At 45.7% G+C, this 20,639-nt stretch overlaps 1 protein-coding gene across 1 annotated transcript in view; it reads right to left on the bottom strand.

The window, feature by feature from the left end:
- The window catches only part of plxnd1 (plexin D1), a 63,325-nt gene extending 43,782 nt beyond the window's left edge, over window positions 1-19,543 (bottom strand). The window contains exons 1-7 of the mRNA XM_072366306.1: window positions 18,108-19,543; window positions 16,370-16,546; window positions 12,406-12,537; window positions 11,736-11,836; window positions 5,403-5,532; window positions 2,172-2,349; window positions 1,838-1,946 (exon numbers count right to left, since the gene is read on the bottom strand). Of these exons, the coding sequence (XP_072222407.1) occupies window positions 1,838-1,946; window positions 2,172-2,349; window positions 5,403-5,532; window positions 11,736-11,836; window positions 12,406-12,537; window positions 16,370-16,546; window positions 18,108-19,319 (2,039 nt within the window). The 5' untranslated portion in view covers window positions 19,320-19,543. The remainder of the gene's footprint in view (window positions 1-1,837; window positions 1,947-2,171; window positions 2,350-5,402; window positions 5,533-11,735; window positions 11,837-12,405; window positions 12,538-16,369; window positions 16,547-18,107) is intronic.
- Between the last annotated feature and the right edge of the window lie 1,096 nt (window positions 19,544-20,639).

The raw sequence follows: 20,639 nt of genomic DNA on the forward strand, positions 1-20,639 counted from the left end.
CTGTTATCTCATAGCTGCCGTGTTGTTGTTATTGGCGGCTATCGGGGGGGCTTATAGAGGCTTTCTACACACTCGTCTGCTGGGATGACGTCATCGACGCCCCCCTGCAGCACAGTTTATTCACTCCGTGCTCTGTGACAGTCGGCTAACTTCACACAGAGTTTGCTACTGATTGTTTTGTGCAACATGGCAGGATATTTATCAGATTTTGACGACATGGACGACAACTTTGAGTACGATGGACCCCTCTCGCTGTGAGTTACGGGACTAATCACCATCTACGCTGACATCAGTGATGCTGTGGATGTAAAAACCGTTTAGAAAAGAGAAAAGTTGATCAAGCAAAAGGATTTGTGAGTGACTTTGATCATTAGTTCAGATGCAACGCATCAGTATCTGAGGAGAGAATAAACTCGACAGATTACGCTTTACGAGAAACAAAAGTCTTTGTTTGTTTGAAGAAAGAAAGAAAGAAACTCGTTTTACTGGGAATAATAATAAAAAAAAACAGCGTGCGATGATTAAGATCGGATAGAATATAGCAGCTCCGCACTTTGCAGTGAAATACTCATCCTGTGAGAATGGCACTTTGCTCATTATCACCTTCGACAATCCACCATCTAATTTCACACCTCTGGACCACGCCGAGCGCCGAGGCCACGTGCACATATTGGGTGCAGTCTTGCACGCACGTACCTGCGACTGCTGTGTTCACACCTCGAAACTACTCCAAAAAGTGAACAAAAGGAAAGAAGCACAATGCTTTTTGATTCCGGGGAATCAGCCAAACGCGCGCACACGCTCGCTGAGGGCGCGCTGAGCTTAAGATCTGCCCATCAGATAAAGCGGATCCTCTGACATGGTCCAACATGCAGGAGGAAGTCAGCTGGATTGCCTCCAGATACCAGAAAACCCTCTTTGTGAACAGGCCATTGGAGTCTCAGTCCCTCACAAAAACAATGATCAACCAGACATACACATCTAATTTCCTTCGGCTCAACGTTTACAACATATTAATCCAACATTTGATCCTACGCAGAGATTTCCTGAGTAAGCCAAACACACAATGAGCCCTCCAAGAGGACATGTTGGCTGCGTTTACCCACCAGGCCTAAATAGAAAGCATTTGATGAGGAAACTGGGGACGCAAACGCAGGAGAGAAGCTTTGTTTTGCTTCCACTGTCCAGCTGTGTGCACATCTGAAACGCCTTAAAGGCTAAAAGGGGATATTTTGGTTGAGGTTTGTGGTTTAGAGATTGCTACTCTGGTAGTTTGTTGGTATTTAGTCTCATTTTAGGCAGGTTTGTTTTGAAGGATCTATAAATCTAGTAGCCAAGGAGGTGGTGCAGAGGAAGTACAAAGTAATAAATATAAAGTTATTATCAGCAAACTGATAAAGTCTCTGAAAGTGACTGAAAAAGTGGGTCAAGTTTCATTAGTAGATCATTATTAATGTTAACAGTTCAGCAGTCGGCTTCGGTCTTCTGGTGAGACCTAATCTGGACAATCTGACTTCTTATTCCTCTTCTTATTTATTCAAAGATGAAGTCGTTCTTTGGTGTAATTATTGACAAATGATCTGAGCCGAGACAAGGAGTCGCTCCTTCTTTGTCAGGTGCCTTAAATGTGGGAACTACCAGCTCAGTCTGTCACAGTTTGAATGAAATTCTTACTTTTTGTCAATAACTAGCTGTCAGACAAACATTTCTCTGTAGAACATGGAGAAGAAAAAGTGTTTCTTGCTGCTTCTACTGCTAAATTTAACTAATTCAATGAGGCTTTCAGTTGGCCAAGCAACAGTCACTAATCACTAAGAGCCAATAAAAGCAAACTTACGGCTTCTTCGGGTGTATTGCTCCAGTCCTCTCGCAGTCATAGTAGATGAGGCTCCCAGATACCACAGATGTGCCATTCACCTTTATCGCCACGGAAACAGTCAGGTGATCTGCAGAGACAAAGCCACATGCACAGCGGCGCATGTCAAGCTCTGCAGCGTTTGGAGATTATATCGCTGCCATAAGCAAACCAGAAAGGAATGCAATTTGATGCTATGCTGACTTTTCTGTATTATAAGAGATGAAAGGGGAAATTACATTTGCTCTTGTGAAAACAAAAAGAATCAAATACAATAACTGTACTTGTTGCATGTGGAAAAATATGGCCGACTCACCCGTGCCGGGGAGGATTGGTCGGTAGTGTTCTGGAGAGAGCAGCGGGCAGGTCTGGATCTGAGCGGGGCCGTAGTCCAGGTGCACCGTGGCGGCAGTGGAAAGCCCTGGGCTGTATTCGCACTCCACCCGGGAGCCGGTCAGATCAGGAACGCTGCCGTTTATAAGGATGCCAACAACCTGGGACCAAAACAGGCATAAATAGCTGCCCATCGTGACCAAAAATTAATAAGACTTTGAATTCTCTGCTGAATTCTCGCGAATATGCATTGGAATTCAGTTTATGAGCACTCAGTTTAAGACAGTGGGAGGATGATGTTGGCGTTACTTCAGGATTGTTCAGAAGTTCAGGCAGAGAAATGGAGAAACTCCTGAGTAACGAAGAAACAGATGGCAGAGTGCTACTTTCACATCTAAATCTGGGTACTTGACAGACGTATAATGAGAAACATAACACCTCCCTGACATGTCTGGATTTCAGCTAAATGATTTCAATGTGAGAAAAATAAGGCGAGGATCGTTAAGAAAAGAGGAAGATGACATATTCTTCGTCTCAGCAGGCAGGAGCCGAGGTGGGCAGCGGCATGTGCTGACATGTCTTAAAAATTTGCACTATTGTCTGATGGAATTGATCATTTCCTGGCTAAGTCCCCGACTTCCTGCCTGCTGCTTCCTGTTTGGGGAGACAACCTTGAGCAGAGCTTCCTTCCTGTGGTTCAGGCAGGCGGTGAAGCAATCGCAGCCATCCGAGGGCCGAGCTTCATAGCAAGCAAATATCCACAAGTAATGAACCAATTAATGATCCGTCATTTGACTTCCATCAAATTAGGAGCTGTAATTAAAGGTCAAATACATTCCAAGTGTCAGAGGTCAGCCGTCTAATCATGGCTGTGCTGTCTCTCTGTAACATGATGTACCGACTGGAGGAAATTATTGAACACAACCGTTTGCATGTCATAACACTCAAGTATCATGCAGGCACTCTCTGGACCAGGATATATTACCCTGCCAAGACTGATTAAATCAGACCGCTGGCGTCACATGAACTGACAAAACCGCCTATAAACAAGCCCCTCCAAGACTGAGATGAAGATAGCAGTTAGTGAAGGTGACGCTCATCGTCAAAGTCAAACAGATTCGCTCATCTCGCTGTCAGGTGTGGCAGAAAAGCGGCACTTTGTTTCTGCACATTAAAAAGTTTGACTAAACACTAAGAGTTGAATGTGCAATTTAAATCAGCAGCAACCAAAAGTGAAGTGAAGCTGATTGAAATGACGCAGCAGCAGCATAGATCTCGTTTAAAAAGAGCCACACGATGAAGCAGCAATCAGAACTGTTGATCATTTTCCCTCCCTTTACACAAAATGCACCGGCTGACCAAATTACTGTATTTTGTGCATGTTTACTTTTTAAATTCACTCCATTCTGCTGCAGAAAATGTTACATTAAAGACTCGAGTCATCGGAGGAAACCTGTAAATTACAGCTTAATGGAGACCAGAGGCTGTTTTGCAATGTTAAAAATAAAAAAAACCATCTACGCTGACATCAGTGATGCTGTGGATGTAATAAGCGTTTAGAAAAGAGAAAAGTTGATCAAGCTAAAGGATTTGTCTGCTCACCGAGAACAGTTTGGTGAAAGTCGGCGTCCTTCGGAAGATATTTAGATAACTGGAGATCCATATAACGGAGTGAACGGGGCTTAGAGGATGCAGCCTCTAAATAAGGCATTATCTGTCTTTATTTCACCAATACTTTAAGAAGAATGAATGAATGAACGTGTGCTATAGCTCTGTTAGCTCATAGCTGCTGTTATGTGGCTACTTGCAGCTATAGGAGAGCTAACGGAGGGATTTCTACACAGGCACTCTACTGGGACCACTTCATCCACACGCCCCCCTGCAGCACAGTTTATTCACTCCGTGCTCTGTGACAGTCGGCTAACTTCACACAGAGTTTGCTGCTGATAGTTTTGTGCAACATGGCAGGATATTTATCAGATTTTGACGACGTGAACGACGACTTTGAGTAAGATGGACGTTCTTAAGCTGTGCTGCAGGGGGGCGTTGATGACATCATCCCAGTAGACGAGTGTGTAGAAAGCCCTCTATAAGCCCCCCGATAGCCACCAATAACAACAACACAGCAGCTATGAGCTAACAGAGCTATAGCACACGTTCATTCATTCATTCTTCTTAAAGTATTGGTGAAATAAAGACAGATAATGCCTTCTTTAGAGGCTGCATCCTCTAAGCCCCGTTCACTCCGTTATATGGATCTCCAGTTATCTAAATATCTTCAGAAGGACGCCGACTTTCACCAAACTGTTCTCGGTGAGCAGATGAACGTATTTCATGCCAGAAATAAGGTCTACCGAGTAAAGTGAACTATTGTTTAGTCCGTAATTAGACTTTAGTTCTTGTGTTTTGCAGCTAAAAATAAATCTTTTTAATTGAACCCTTAAATTAAATTAAATTAAATTCAAACACTCTTAAAAATGGATCGATTCTCCATAAACACTGATAAAGTATCACGGTTACATTTTTACTTAATCCTATTATTAAAAATTACTTTAAAATCAATCAAATAGATGAACGTATTTCATGCCAGAAATAAGGTTTAAAAATACCGGAGTTCCCCTTTAACTGGAGGTTTATTCATAGGAAGGAAAACCTAAAAGTTCACAAGCTCCAAACTACCCAACGGAGTCACATGTGCGAATGGATCAATGCTTTCACCTAATTTTGACAAAAAAGCTTATTCCATTGTAATCTCCAGCAATATTAAAGAAACTCAACAAATTCTTGTTTGTTGAAATACGTAAAGCCCGGTGAGAATCATCGAGGGTGTCAAAAGCAGCTGGACCCGGCTCTTAAATACTTAAATATTCTCAGGTGTCATTCACTTCAGCACAAAGGAGCTCGCATGTGGCTCAGAGCTGCGAGATGTGTTTAAACAGAGGTGCTATGTGAGTAATAAGAGCCAACAAAGACAGTATCGTCTGCTGATTCACAAGCTGAGCATCAGCTTCACTAATAACACAGTCAGAACGCGTCTGATTTTATCAGCAGAGTAATAATAATAGGTCAGGCAATAACAGAGAGAGGTGTCAGGTTATAGTGGCATCAGCTTTAAATACACCGGCCTCATTGCAGTCATACCTTTGGAAAGAGCAGAAGTCACGTCTGTTTGTCTTATGAGAGAGATGTGATGGCAACAGAGAGTTCACGCTACCTTGCTGTCCGCCGAGATGCTGATCTCTTTGGGCGTCAGGGTGATGGACGGACACTGCTGCGGGCCTTCACCCAAGCTGATCCAGGAGCGTGCCAACAGCCCCTGAGCACACTCCTTCTGGATGGTACATCTGGACAGAAAGTGTCAAAAACCGTCTTCTTCACATCATGTCATGTTAAGCTTGAGTTTAGGTTACAGAACAAGGAGATTTGGCTTCTTAACTGGAGGTTTCGTGTGTGATTAATGAGCATTTGAGCATCTTGTTTGCATGCAAACACTCAATAAGAAGCGCCTGTCATTGCTACAGGTAGATGTCAAGGTCACTGGACTACCACAGAGAACGTGAGAATGCAAAGCTTCAAGGTCAACATGTCATCTCTTTTCGGGGGGAAAGAGGAGAGCGCAAACTTTTCAGTTTCCATTTCATTCCTGGGTTTCACGGTCCGCTTCCTGCAGATTTACGAGGTGCTCTGGTCTCCTAATATCAGACCTCGGCTGTCAGTTTTCCCCCGAACTCGACACAAGAGACTACTTGACTCCGGGTCACACGCGTTGCCGCGGCAACGCATCCTGCAAGGGGGGGGGGCAGTTACAGTCATCGGAATAAGACAACTTCCAACCGTGCACAGATGAATGTGTGTGTTTGTTTGTGCCAATCTGTGAGTATAAAGAACGTCTAAAAGGCCATTCAACAAGCAAGGTGGTCTCCCCGACTTTAGCTTCTCTAATGAAGCTCACTGCTGGCAGAGGGGCGCAGTTCATCTGCAGCGCAGGCTGGAAGGACGAAGTGACCTCAGATTAAGGAGGAACCAAAGAGACCCACGTCTTTAACGAGTTTGGCACATCCCAGTCACTCTCACACTTTCACAGTTGTTTTAAAATAAAGTGCGCCTCAATGTGCCCGCATGCCTGTGAGTATTTAAAAAAAAAAGCGCGAGCGTTTTCAGCCCCACTGGCACTTACAGCCCTGGAGGGGCTGCTGAGCTAAAAATAGAAACGGCGGCTCTACAAACAGTGGAAAAAAACCCAGACAAAAACAAACTCATAAACCCTGAATGTTCACACTAAAATAGATATAAAAATAGACAGTTTAATGATTAATATGTCACAGTCTGTGAGGTTTGGTTCTCTGATAGAGTCAGCACCAATAAAAGAAGTAGGGACTGGATAGTTTAGTGGTTTGATTGCCACCTTCCATGTGGGAGACCTGAGTTCAAATCCCCTGTATGAAAGGTACTGTCTCCAGTAGGGGTCCTTAGGCAAGGCCCCCTTAATATCACCCTACCTGTAAGTCGCTTTTGGATAAAAGCATCTGCATAAACATAAGAAGTGAAACTCACAGACTGTGACACACTGTTGTTTGACAGTACATCCCATAATATAGTTCAGCAGCTCATATAACAACCAAGCTTCAGAGCACAGCGACCACTGAAATATCTCAATAATTATTGAATAGACCAGAGTGCTCATTTTTCCCATTGGACGTTCCTTTCATCACCATCAGAGGCACAAAAGTTCATTTTCTGCAGCCTCACTGGCATGTTTCAGTCTCTTTAAACACATTTATGTTGCTTTATGTGCCTGAAAGACTAAAATGTCTTCTGTTATGATTGCTCAGCCAATTGAATCAATAGGAATCATTCAAAAATGTTTCATGGTGACATATACAGACGAATAAGAAAAGTGGGAAAACTTGCTTTGGTTTGTAGAAGCTGGATACATCCTGCACAAGTCCACAGTCTTCCGTAGGGTTAACTCAGACCTATTATCCTATTTTCCAAATTGCCCACACTTGATTCCTCCTCTCAACAGAAGGACAGACGAGAGGAGAGGCTGAGAGGCATTTAACAAAGAGAGAAGTTCAAACATGACTACGATATCAATCAAATATGACGTGTGACACACCTGCATCATCAAGCCATTGTTCAGTACCACGCTATTGAATTACTGCTGTCTGGGACAAAGCAGGTTTTTACTTTTAATTCAGTTTACAGTGTAGGATTTACACTGGTGCACCCCCCCTCCAGGTGCATTTTAGGAATTCTACAACTTGAAAATATGTTGAAGTTAATGATTTCCGGGTCGCAGGCAGGAGAACAGAAGAGTTTTGCATTTCCCAGTCAAACTAACGTGCGTGTTTTTGGATTTTGGCCATCAGACTACGTGCTTCTGACTCACTTTGAAGTGCACCAGTCTTTGTTAGGCACATTCCTGGGCCTGAAACTGCCCCGAGGAGCCTGAAGGCTGGGATACCGCGCTTCATAACTTTGGTTTTCTGTGCAGCACACACACAGTTTTGCTAAATGGGACCAGAAGCCACATAGCAACACTTTTGCAGGGATAAAAAATAAGTTTTGTCTTGTAATCCAGAACCAGAACAATCTTGTAAAAAATACGTCTTATTCCAGTTAGATCCTCATTGCCAGGCTCTAAATCACACCAACAGATGATTGTGTATAGTTGTCCGTGTGCAGGGCTCAGAGGTTTTGAGTGTATTTGTGTTTTGTAGAAGTATAATTTCCCCAACAGAGCACTTTGCTCTCAGGCTGCAGGTTTCCTTGTTGTTCCCAGAGTTTCTAAAAGCAGAATGGGAGGCAGAGCCTTCAGTTATCAGGCCCCTAAAAGCAGAATGGGAGGCAGAGCCTTCAGTTATCAGGCCCCTAAAAGCAGAATGGGAGGCAGAGCCTTCAGTTATCAGGCCCCTAAAAGCAGAATGGGAGGCAGAGCCTTCAGTTATCAGGCCCCTAAAAGCAGAATGGGAGGCAGAGCCTTCAGTTATCAGGCCCCTAAAAGCAGAATGGGAGGCAGAGCCTTCAGTTATCAGGCCCCTAAAAGCAGAATGGGAGGCAGAGCCTTCAGTTATCAGGCCCCTAAAAGCAGAATGGGAGGCAGAGCCTTCAGTTATCAGGCCCCTAAAAGCAGAATGGGAGGCAGAGCCTTCAGTTATCAGGCCCCTAAAAGCAGAATGGGAGGCAGAGCCTTCAGTTATCAGGCCCCTAAAAGCAGAATGGGAGGCAGAGCCTTCAGTTATCAGGCCCCTAAAAGCAGAATGGGAGGCAGAGCCTTCAGTTATCAGGCCCCTAAAAGTAGAATGGGAGGCAGAGCCTTCAGTTATCAGGCCCCTAAAAGCAGAATGGGAGGCAGAGCCTTCGGTTATCAGGCCCCTAAAAGCAGAATGGGAGGCAGAGCCTTCGGTTATCAGGCCCCTAAAAGCAGAATGGGAGGCAGAGCCTTCGGTTATCAGGCCCCTAAAAGCAGAATGGGAGGCAGAGCCTTCAGTTATCAGGCCCCTAAAAGCAGAATGGGAGGCAGAGCCTTCAGTTATCAGGCCCCTAAAAGCAGAATGGGAGGCAGAGCCTTCAGTTATCAGGCCCCTAAAAGCAGAATGGGAGGCAGAGCCTTCAGTTATCAGGCCCCTAAAAGCAGAATGGGAGGCAGAGCCTTCAGTTATCAGGCCCCTAAAAGCAGAATGGGAGGCAGAGCCTTCAGTTATCAGGCCCCTAAAAGCAGAATGGGAGGCAGAGCCTTCAGTTATCAGGCCCCTAAAAGCAGAATGGGAGGCAGAGCCTTCGGTTATCAGGCCCCTAAAAGCAGAATGGGAGGCAGAGCCTTCAGTTATCAGGCCCCTAAAAGCAGAATGGGAGGCAGAGCCTTCAGTTATCAGGCCCCTCTCTGTGGAACCAGCTGCCAGTTTGGCTTCAGGAAGCAGACACCCTCTCTACCTTTAAGATCAGGCTGAAACTTTCCTTTCTGGTAAAGCTTATAGTTAGGGATGGCTCAGGTGAGCCTGAAACATCCCATAGTTCTGCTGCTATAGGCCCAGCCTGCTGGGGGAGCTCATCTGTCACACCTTTCCTCCCTTTGCTCTCTTTTTCCCCCTGTTTAATTTCTCAAATGATTTTATGTCCATGTGACATTATTGTGGTTATTAACTTGTGTTTCCCTGTTCCAGCAGGTATCCTTTGAATGGTGTTATGGTGTTTTTCCCCCCTCTTTTCCCTCTTTTCTGTCTTCTCAAACCCCAGCTGGTCGAGGCGGATGGACACCCTTCCTGGTTCTGGTTCTGCCAGAGGTTTCTTCCTGTTAAAGGGAGTCGTTCCTTTCCACAGTCGCGGAGTCACAGACGGAAGACAATCTGTTGGTTTCCTTAGCTAGGATATTGTTTTTGAATTGGCTCTATTTGAATAAATTGGATTATTTTTAAATTAATTAACTGGATTTAATTGGATTATGGTTACAATGAATGGGCTTGAGTTGGACTTTATTATTTAAGTGCCTTGAGATGACAATTGTTGTAATTTGGCGCTTTATAAATAAAACTGAATTGAATTTAAGGAGAGCATAAGAAAAATAACTCTTGAGGTGCTTTAAGTCTCAAAAGAAAAAGACACATCAGTAAACAGCATGGGGGAGTCATTCATTATTTAGTTCCCCGGTTGTTTTTAATATGGATTCATAGCCCACCAATCATTTCAAACAACAGCTTCATCAGATGTTGCACTGTGAAGAAATTAATTCAAAGTAGTTTACTTTTCTCTGAAAGGCTGAAAATACTGAAAATACTCACTCCTCCTCTGCCATTAAAAGATTTTCAAACAGCTCCTTAAAATAAACAGAGTCAACTAAAATATGACCTGTGAAAACTCATCACCTCCCAAGTGTCTAAAAAGGTGGGAATGGAGTGAGACTGTTCCCCAGCAGCAGAGCATATGAGCCTCTGAAGTGCTCACACATGCACAGATAAGCCCGTGCAGATAAGCGTGATGATCTGTGAGAAGCAAAGACGGCATGTCATGCATAATTTGATCCAAATAAAGATATTTAAGTGCTTTCTTACGACAGCCAGCATGAAAAGGGTGATCAAGGACTGAGCTTTATCTGTGGTTGGGGAACAAGTCGTCTCTTTCTGACAACAATGCAGCCTCCAACAGACGTGTTTTCATGCCAGACGCACTGAGAGACGTCAGAACCGTGCATAAAATCAAACCGGCGCCCACAGAGACAGATTGTAAGATCCAGAGGTCCTATTCTTTTTTTTTTTTCCTCAGTCCACAGAGTCTGCAGTTGTATCAGACAGTGAGGTGATGGAGGACACTATCCACCCCCACACTTCAACCCCCTGATCCCCCCCAGGCTCTGCAGCCACAGTGCCAGCCCAGGACCGACCAAACAGTGCATCAGACGCTCTCATGACATCAGTTCGCTGGCCTCCCAGAGCCAGGAAGCGACACACACTTGCAGCCTTACACACTTTGACATTTCCTTGTAAAAAGAGCCAGTGTGCACTCTCCCTCCCACCAGCGCCATCACAATCAACGCTTCTTTGTAGGGGGAGAAGCGAGGAGGACAAGGGCACTGGGGGAGGAGAAGGCGAGAACCGGGGAGATGGACGGGTAAATTCTCAAAACTGTTGCAGAATAAGAGGGCAAGAAATGAACAAAAAGGAAGCTGAAGACTCGCAAGGGTAAACAAAAAATGCAGTGGAGCGAAAAAGGGACTGAGATAAAGAGATGGCAGATAGATAAATAAGGAGAAGAGACAGGGAGACTCATCAGTTCCACTCATCCAACTCTGGAAGGCCTCTGGCGATGCCAGAACCTCCGCTGCTGCAGCACAACTCATCACGAAATTCACTATCTGGTCTGATCTGCGTTAATCACCAAGCAACCAACCAGCTCACAGACAAACAAACAGCTCGGCAGCACACATGTTCTCCTGAAAGCCAGAGAGCCGGTCCTGACAGAGCCACATTAATCACAGCTCCACTCCAGCCAAGTCACTCCTCGCTGGGCACTCCCGGCCTCTCACACCCACCCCAAAGCGCCAGAGAGCCAGGGGAGCGCTCCAAACAATGATGTTGCTCCCAAGTCTGGAGCTCAGAGAAAAACAAATCGATTTCTATCCAACAACAGCGTCCCAAAGCAAAAAAAAACACACCGCGCTGCTGCCAAGGCTCAATCAGCCGGGCGACATTTTCAAACTAAGAGTGACGACGGTGTACACAAGAAAAATAGCCTCGGTGGTTTTACTGAATCAAGTTCTTAAAGTGTCAGAGTGAGAGGCTGAAATTATTTTACGGTGCCATCAATCTTCTTATAAAGCTTCAAAATGACCATTAAGTCAACTCATTCGATCGGTTGCAGCTGGAAAACAGCGGAGGAAGCAGAAGCGTCTCTGCGACCCAACAGCACGTGGCACGAGTGTGACACCAAGGCGTGTGATCATTTCATTGAATCATCTTTCACGGGAAGCAGCGAGGAGGCCAAGTGGAAGAGTTTCCATGTCAGTGAAGGCGATTTAAAGAAACAGGAGCTGAACCCGACGGTTTCCCACCTGTTCTCCAGAGTGCACCAGCCGCAGTGGGCGTCACCGGCTCCCAGGCAGTCACTGCAGCTCTTCCACTGGTCACATTCGGCCACTTTTACCCTCAGCATCTGAGAAACACACACAGAATATATTAAAAAGATGGCATTCAGGCGCGTAAGAGAACCGGTGAACACTTTTGGCAATCGACCGATATCTTATCAAGCAGAAATACCAAACATTTGCTGGGTTCAGGAATTGCTGCTTTTTCTGAATCGTATCTTTGTAATTGGGTCATCTTTGCAGGGCAAACATAACAAGTTAATGGCAAAAATGGGAGGATCAGTTAATTAAAAAGGGAATGCATTTAGTTATGTTTCAAATGTGAATGGAGCTACAATTGGCATGGCATGGAAAGACAATTTGTCCAATAAATGCACCAAATATATCTGATTTGAGTGAAATTCCCAGTGAAGAGTTGCCTGTCATGTCAAACTTTGCCTCTGCAGCAGGAAGCGTAGTGATTTCATCTCATGTGTAGTGTGATATAAGCACTGGAGGTGCAGCTGTAAACATAACGGTTTAAAACCGGCTCTGAAACGCAGCCCTGAGAGCTACAGAAGGTCTGAGCTTCACCACGAAGTTCTGTTGGGTGACAAAAGTGGAGCAACTGAAGCCATGCATGTGGTTCTGTTCTTACATGGTGAGAAGTCATGACGTATAGGAAGTTACTGTCGTTGGGGTCGAAGGTCATGATGTGGTGGACCGCCTCGCTGGCCGGCAGCTTCAGTGTCCACTGATTGGCCACGGTCATGTTGGGCGAGAGGGTCAGCTGGGAACAAGAGAAGAAGAAGATTAATTCAACAAAGAACTCCTTGCCTCACATTCTCAAATAAAAGTGCTGAGTCTAAGCCCCCGTGTTTACTCCAGGGCCTGATCTCATGCTCGGCACATCTGGATTTGATGTGGGATTCACGATCACTGCAGAGCGGCTGCTTCTACTGATAATGAGAACACGTTTTGTGTGTTAAAATGTGTGTTTGGGAGGATTCAGACTGCAGTTGTGCTTCGATATGTCCAGAATCACCCTGAACTCACTCTACTATACGGTGGGCTCCACATTTGTTAATCCTGTCCAGATGTAGAGTTAGATGTTATATACCATCTGATGCACTCCTATTGCACCAAGAGGACAAAGATTTGTGATCAATGAGACCTGCAGCAGCTCAAAAGCCTGTTTTTAAATCCTCTGTTTTAGTTTTTGACGTTTTTTTGATGATTTTTGTTTATTCTTTCAAAATCAAAAACTTTTACATGTCATATAAGTAAGAAGCATCTTTTGATTTTTAAGTGAATTTGTTCTAACTGACAAACACACAAGCTGTGGCACCACGATAAAGTGTAAAAATTAACAATGACTAATGTGAACAGAGCAGAAAACGACAACAAAAACAGCTCAAGGCATTTAATATTAATTCAATAATTCAATCTTATGTTCACTGACCTAAAAAAGTAGCGACTACTGAGTGAGCGTGTAATTCTTTGCTTCCTGCTCATGGAGAGCATGAATAGCAGCAGCCACACAGGATGCATACGCTGAATGATGCAAGTGTTTGTGGATTTAAGAGGGGAACTATATGCATTGTGTAAAGGCAGAATAATGTGGGAGTGGTGAAGCCCCCTGCTGATGGTTAAATCCACCCCAGTTATTCATTCTGAGGACGGAAAAAGGCTGAACTTAAGTGGGCTGAGCCTCCTCACTCATCTGCATTTACAAAACTGTGTCTTTATCTGCAAATTTGGAGATTTGAGCTACAAACAAAGCTTATATGTGTAGATTTAGTAAAAGATTTAGTAAGTTTTGTTCGTATCGTGCCATTTTCCGCCCTCTCAGACACGTTTTTGGAAGCTCTTTGTTTAAACTCTGTGCCTAATCTCGGTCTGCCGAGCAGTGATTTAACTACACAGTGACCTTCCTACAGCCCAAGATAATAAAATAGTGCTATTTTCTCACGTATGCACAAACACACGCACACACGGACACACATGCAGAGCGCTGTAAGAAAAACAAACTGCGCTGAGTGAGACTTCCTGTCACGCAGACAGTGAAAGCTCTCATTTCTCTGATTGTTTCTCAACTGAGACATCCTGAGGAACTGATAAACTGAGCGGCGTCTGTGACTAGCTGTGCCCCTTCTCCATCCGCTGGACACTCAAACACGCTGCCAAACGCACACAGAGGACAAAGCTTTTACCCCCAGCTAAGACCGGCTGGTTAATGTTAAACCAGAGCAGACAGAAGCTCGGTGAACCTTGATGAAAGGCATCATCTCAGTCTCCAAATATCCCAAACATGGGTCATAATAAGGAGCTGTGCTTTGTCTCCAACACCCCCCTCCACTCCAAAAGCACACACTCAGAGTGACACTGAGGAGCAGGTACACAGCAGCCCACACACCTGGACGGGGAGAAGAATAGCAGCAGAGAGGAGGAGCATTGAGGTGAGCTGAGGCACAAAGCGCCACCCGGTCAGCCAACGAAACACCTGCTGTCCTGGCAGGTCGCTCTGACTCCATTCTCTGTCTGTCTTCATGCAGATGAAAGGCCCCATTCAACCGAGGAGTGCTCAGCTGCCTTTCCCTGCGCACATCTGTGTGTGAGTGTGTGGACGAAATGTGAAGAAGAATGAAAGGTGGAGGGAGGTGGGGCAGCAGAGAAGAGCAAGAAAGAGAAAGAGACAAAGTCTGTTTGTTTGCACGATGAATCAGAGGTTTCTCTTGTGTTTGATACCAAGTTAAAGGAGCTGAGCGAGGAACTGAGAGGTATGACTGGGCGGAAATGAGGGAGATAAAGCTCAACGCCGCCAGACGCAGAAAATGGAAGTCAGCCGTAATGGGGAGGGAGAGACTTCATTAAAAAATGCATGTAATTACAAATTACTTCACTGAGGGCTCTCTCAAAGACAGTAAAAGAGGCCTAACTTAATCTTAACCACCGCTCCCCTGTGTTTAGTCTGAGCCAAACTCACAGTCAGAATCACATTACACACACTAACAGCACCATTAACCTCTGTAACAGCTCTATCCTCGGGGCACACACACAGTCGCTGCCACACACACACACACAAACAATGAAAGGCACAACATATGCCACAAAAACACTGCAGTCACCATATAAAAAGGTTGACACACACAGAAACATACAGCACATAATCACAGGGTATGCATTCATCTGAGTAAACACACGGAATCATTAAACCGCTCGCACTCGGCCCGCAGACCAAGTCAAACACCTAAAAACACAGTTAAACCTGCAGTCAGGCAAACAGACGCACTTCTGCTTGCACCATCCCAGCCAATGTGGTGCATGTGTTGCACAGTTAACCACCAGTTACTGCAGGGGCCAAAGCTGTGGCTTCGTGAAAGGGAGGAACACACGGAGGTCTTCTATCGAACCCAGTGGCTTTGATCTTAGACATTATAAGTTCATATTCTGTATTTTACTAAATAACCTCTGTTCCTAGCTGGTACTTTTCCACTCTGCTGCACAACAGATGACCTTAAATGGTCCAAAACCTTAGAATGATATAAACAACTGGGTCAGACAGAACATCTCTATTAGGGCAGATAGGTCCGGTACATTAGATCCGAGCCTAAAACAGTTTTATCACATCCAAAGAACACAACAAGGACAGCAGCTGTCACCCAAAACTGGCCAATTATACTATACAATTATATTATAAGTGTGAAAACAACCTCTGTGAGATAAAGCTGAATATAAATATAACATGTTTCCGGATATCGGGGCTCGGCCTGACGTATTTCTGGAGCTCTGGCACTCCGAGTCCAGCTGCAATACACTTTACATGTGACCACTGATAAATACTTTTTTAATAAACGATTTCTCCAGCTTGTTCTTGAGCTTCCAATGAAAAAATCGGGCTTACACCAGAAACCCTGCAGCGGCCTGGTTTTACTGTTGTAAAAGGTACCAGGCGGATGCAAAACAACGGGTTTGGATAGCTTTAGGAGTCAGCTTGTGTTGTTTCCACAAACAGCTGAAGAGCAGCTTGTTGCGCTCGCAGGCAGCTCAGTCAGGGGTGACCAGGAATGTGGCTGACACAAGAATTAAGGAATGCTGTTAATTGGACAGGAAAAGTTTTCACAAGCTGGACCGTCTGCAGATGTTTAAAAGCAAAGGTTGTGGGCTGAGTCACATGTCGCCCATAAGTCCCGTGCAACGGCTTTCTGTTGGTCTCTGAGACAATAACCAGGTCTGAGGAACATTAGAGCGCATGATTAGGGCTACTTAAGGGCCGGGATGGGCCATGGGTGAATGAGGAGGGGTTTGTTAAGTGGTGACAGAGCTGAGAAGCTCCAAGATGAAAGCAGACATTCCTGCTTGTCCTAAAGCGGCTCTAAGTGTTTCATCGCACATCCAGCTTTGGTTTATTGACTGACTCGGCAGCCACATCAGAGCGGTCATGCGTAACTCTTGATTTTCCAGTTTTTCCAAGCTTCGGGGCTCAATCAAAATAAGAATAATAACTCCATTCAGTGGCGGCTGTTATGTACGGCAGCAATGTTATGACCTGGGGCTTCACTATCATGTCCAGACTCTGAGAATATGTGTGCATTTACCTATGTGCCATCATGAGGTCTCACCTTACGGAGTCGTCCATTACTGGTTCCCAGAAAAACCACAGTGTGGTTGTGGACATCGTCCACTGAGACTGAACTGAGGCCTGAGTATTCAACCAGAGGTATGGCCCTCAGGGACCTCCGCAGAGCCAGAGGATGCTGCAGGTGGGCAGCGCCGCAGTCCAGCTGCTCAGGCTGCAACTGGAAAAGAGAGAAATCGATCCCCATCAGCTCCCACACGGATTAGCAGACAAGAGAAAGCAAAGCACAAAAGGAGCAGCGTGGGATTAAAGTGTCGTGCAAAACAAGTGCTGTGTGATGCTAGCCATCACTCCGGTGCTGCTTATTCTTCTAAATTACGTCTTAGACCTGTCAGCGACTACTTGAAAAGGGCTTACAAGGGTCTTCAACACTCATAAGACTTTGCTTTTGTCAAATCCTCAGCCAGCAGTGATAAAACATTAGTGCCATGCTTGGATGAGCACCAGGATCTATTGGGAATTCTCTGAATATTTTAGAGCACGCACAGGCAAAAAAAAAGGAGGAAGAATTAAGCACAGTGGATATTTGTGGAGTTGTTTCCCACGGGCCCTTCGGCTTGCCGTTTTGTCTGTCTTATCATATATTGCGTCTGACTTTCCCTCGGAGCTGGCCTTCAAACTGTCAACTACAAAAAGGATCACGTGTCCAGCACCACAGAACACAAAACTAAAGAGACGGATGCTGTTCTGTGAATGGTACAGTAAGTAGGTTAGATGACATCGAGAGAGAAAAAGATCTGCTTTGAACAGAGAGATGGCCTCAGAGAGGCCTGTGGAGCCAATTGAGATGGTATTCAGAAAAGCGGTCATGGGAGGAGTGGCCCCGGGGCCACAGACATCATGGCAGTGCCAGCAAAGGGCGCAGCGCTCTGAACTGACGCTGGTCGAGGGACCCCGACCTCTGACCCTCAGAATTTCACTGCATTCCTATGGAGCTCTACGGCTTCGTTATCAGACAGCATGCAGAGGGCAATATAGTGTGCAATGTTACAGTTTCCTTAAGGGCACATATTTAGTCTGGTATGTGGGTGGAAAATACACGATAATATCTGACCACGTGTCTGTAACAAAGCAGCCGTTTGTCCTCCATCTTTACGCCAAAGTCGTAGTTGAGTTATTAGTGGCTCCAAAACAAGTCTTTGGAGGCCAATTTAAAAAACACAGTAAACTTTTAACCCCTTCGCATCTTCATATTTGATAGGGAGTAGCTGGATGTGAGCGGAGCCTCAACATTCCCACAACCTTCTGAGTGGCTCTGGAGGATCTTTCCAGCTCTAATGACCCTTTCTCCTTATCATGAGAGATCCTCTCTCTCAGTCATGAGCCTCGGGGCTGAAGAGGATAACTTTCTGAAGGCATAAATGGAAACTGGGAGATACAGCAGTCATAATTGTAGCCTGAGGAACTGCAGGGGGCCTTTCGGTCTCAGAAATAAGAAGACGTTGTGCGTTTGGGTCTGGTTTAAAAAGCTCTATTCAAGCAAAGTTTTTCCATTTTGTTTCCAATAAGGTTTACAAATCAAAATACATGTGAAGTAATAAAATGATGAAGCTGCAGGTGATTTTTTTTCACATCAACATAAAAAATAAGTAAAATAGCCCTAATTTTTTTATTTCATGAAAGTTTTCAGGAGAAAAAAACTTTTTGACGTAACTCGCTCTCATGTTAAATGTAACTGGAATTAAAATGTGTTATTTGAGGACTGATGTGCACGCGCTTACCACCAGGTTTCCCTTCTGAATGCAGGCCGCCCCGGAGCCCTGGATAACACTGTCCAGCACCTGAACATCACTGCTGGGAGAGTTGGAGCAGTTCCTGCGGCCTTGTCGGATCTCCTCCTCGATCTCTCCAAACTTGAACGCGCACAGAGCGGACTTTCTGTCCCCTTTGGAAAACACTCCAAACAGGTACGGCTCAGGACCCCTCCCGCGGCCCGCGTGGATTTCCGCGGGGTACACGGACACCAGCCGGTTGTAAATGTTCCCGTTAAAGCCACACTGTAGAGGCATCTGGATGTAGGACTCGGTGAGCTTCCTGCTCTCTGGCCCGGCAGATTTGCGGAGGTTATCGGTATCCAGACATATCCTGGCGAGGATGCTGTTGGGCTGGCTCTCCTTGTGACCCATTTTCGCGTCATTGTTAAAGGCAATGTAGGAATAAGTCTTCTGGATGAAGGCATGGACGAAGTTGAGTTTGTTTTTGGTTTTAACCTCTTGTTTTATCTTGAACACATTATCCTCTGAGGGGTTAATGTCATAGGTGAACAGTCTGGATAAATCCTTGATATTTAAGGAGCGGATGGCGATCTCTGGTGTGTTTTCAAAACGCAAGTCCTCCTTGCTGTGGTTCTTGGGGAAAAACTGGGTTCCAGCCCCTGTGTATGTTGCCCCAACCAGAAGCCGGGTGCTACCCCCGTGGCTCTTGAAGATGAGTCCGACGGTTGATGCGTTCGGGTGATTGGCAGCGATGTTGAGCATGCTGGGGAAAACAGTCTTCTCGCCCTGAGGTGGGAACTCCACCGCTATTTCTGAAATATTCCCCATTTTTCGCAACTCGCAGAAGCCCTGATACACTGACCCGCACACAACAACGACCCCTTGCTCCCGGTCCAGCTTCAGGAGCTTGTTGTGGTTGTCAGTGAGGGATTTGGGATGCTCGCACGGAGCTTGGGGCAGCTGTGGTGCATGGCACAACAGGTTGTCCTCCACCGGCCCTGTCCTCTTCTCCAGCTCCACGCTCAAGGTCCCGTTCAGCTGGTAAACGGTGTTAACCGTCGCCAGGTACACCTTCCTGGACACTGGGTCTACCACGAAGTTATTGGTCTGGTTTGGAGACGCGAACGCCTGTTGGATATGCAGCGCGCTGGCGCTCCGGCGCGTCTCCAAAGCCAGGACGCCGAGGAGCAGAACAGCTATCTCCATCGAAGGAGGCATTTTTCCTTCTGACCGGCTTCCGCGTGTTCTGTGCCGAGGGGTGCATTGAGGGAAAACAAAATTGTGTGTTGTTCCTACTGCGACAATCCGAGAGGAAAGGCTGTTTCCTGCTCAACGCCTAAACCCAGAATGACGCGATAAGCGAGTCGTGCTTCCTTTTCAGGCTGTCTCCTCTGCCTCTGTCCCCCTCTGCCCACTGTGCAGCTCAGCGACCTCTCTCACGAGGCACACAGAGCCACGATATGAGACTGAGAATTTCAATTTTCTACAAGCAAATTACCCAACTGGAGACTAATATGTAAAGTAGGCTCCACGGTGCGCAATTTCTGGGCTTTGTCACGAAGGGTCGGGAGACATAAAACTTGTTTAAAGTCGTCCAGAAATAGATTAATATGGAAAACACTAATAATAAATTACAGATGTAGGAAAAACTTGACTGTCACGGGAGCAGGGGTGTCATCTCATTAGCCCTGACGAATGGCACTGCCTCCCTCTTATGACATGTATCTCAAGAGAGCGCGTTCTCTGCTGTGATTGATCATTGCTCTGTTAATTATCTAGTTTTTTTCCTTCTAGTCATCAAATAACAAAAGTCGGACACAATAGTAACTAAATCCTGTCTTTGTTTTATTAGAAGTATCAATGATGGTCATCTCACGGTCCTCTGAAGATGAGCCGCTTCTGGGTCTCCACCTCGGCGACGTGGTTCCGCTTTTCTTGAGGTTAATGGCGGGTCATCGTCCCACCTTCTGTGCTCTCCAGTCCCCCGGCTCCTAGATTAGTTCTGCAGATCCGAAGGGTTCCGTTTTGGGCACATACGGCACGGTAAGAACCGTGAAAGTGCTACCAGATGGACACATAAGCGCACCTTTCCGGGCTTTGACATTCACCACAGCTTTCTCGCAAGTCATAAATATTCAAACCCAACACATGCGCCCCCACTAAAAAATGCACGAATATGGTTAGCATTTTTGACTCTGGATGCAGCGTGCATATGCTCCCACATCTCTGAATAGAAATGAATGATTCCTAGTTGAGGAGCGACCGGCAGTGTGTCAGACACTGCATAAATCAGCCCGAGAAGCGTTATCTCTGAATACATGCAATAATTAAAGTTGATGCTAAATCGTGTGGAATCGCCTGTGCCCATTTGCCGAGGACTCCTCTGGGGACAGAATCACTCTCTCCTCTCTCCGGTCAGCACTTGCAGCTTTCAGCTGAGCAGATAAGTGCGCCACGCGTGTTTACCTTGGCGCACAGCCATGCGCATCAAATCTGGGAGCGTGGAAGGAGAGGAAAGCGCCCTGATAAAGTGCAACA

Source organism: Leuresthes tenuis, unplaced genomic scaffold, assembly GCF_036924035.1.
Source record: "Leuresthes tenuis unplaced genomic scaffold, fLeuTen1.0.hap1 SCAF_16, whole genome shotgun sequence".
NCBI lineage: Eukaryota > Metazoa > Chordata > Actinopteri > Atheriniformes > Atherinopsidae > Leuresthes > Leuresthes tenuis.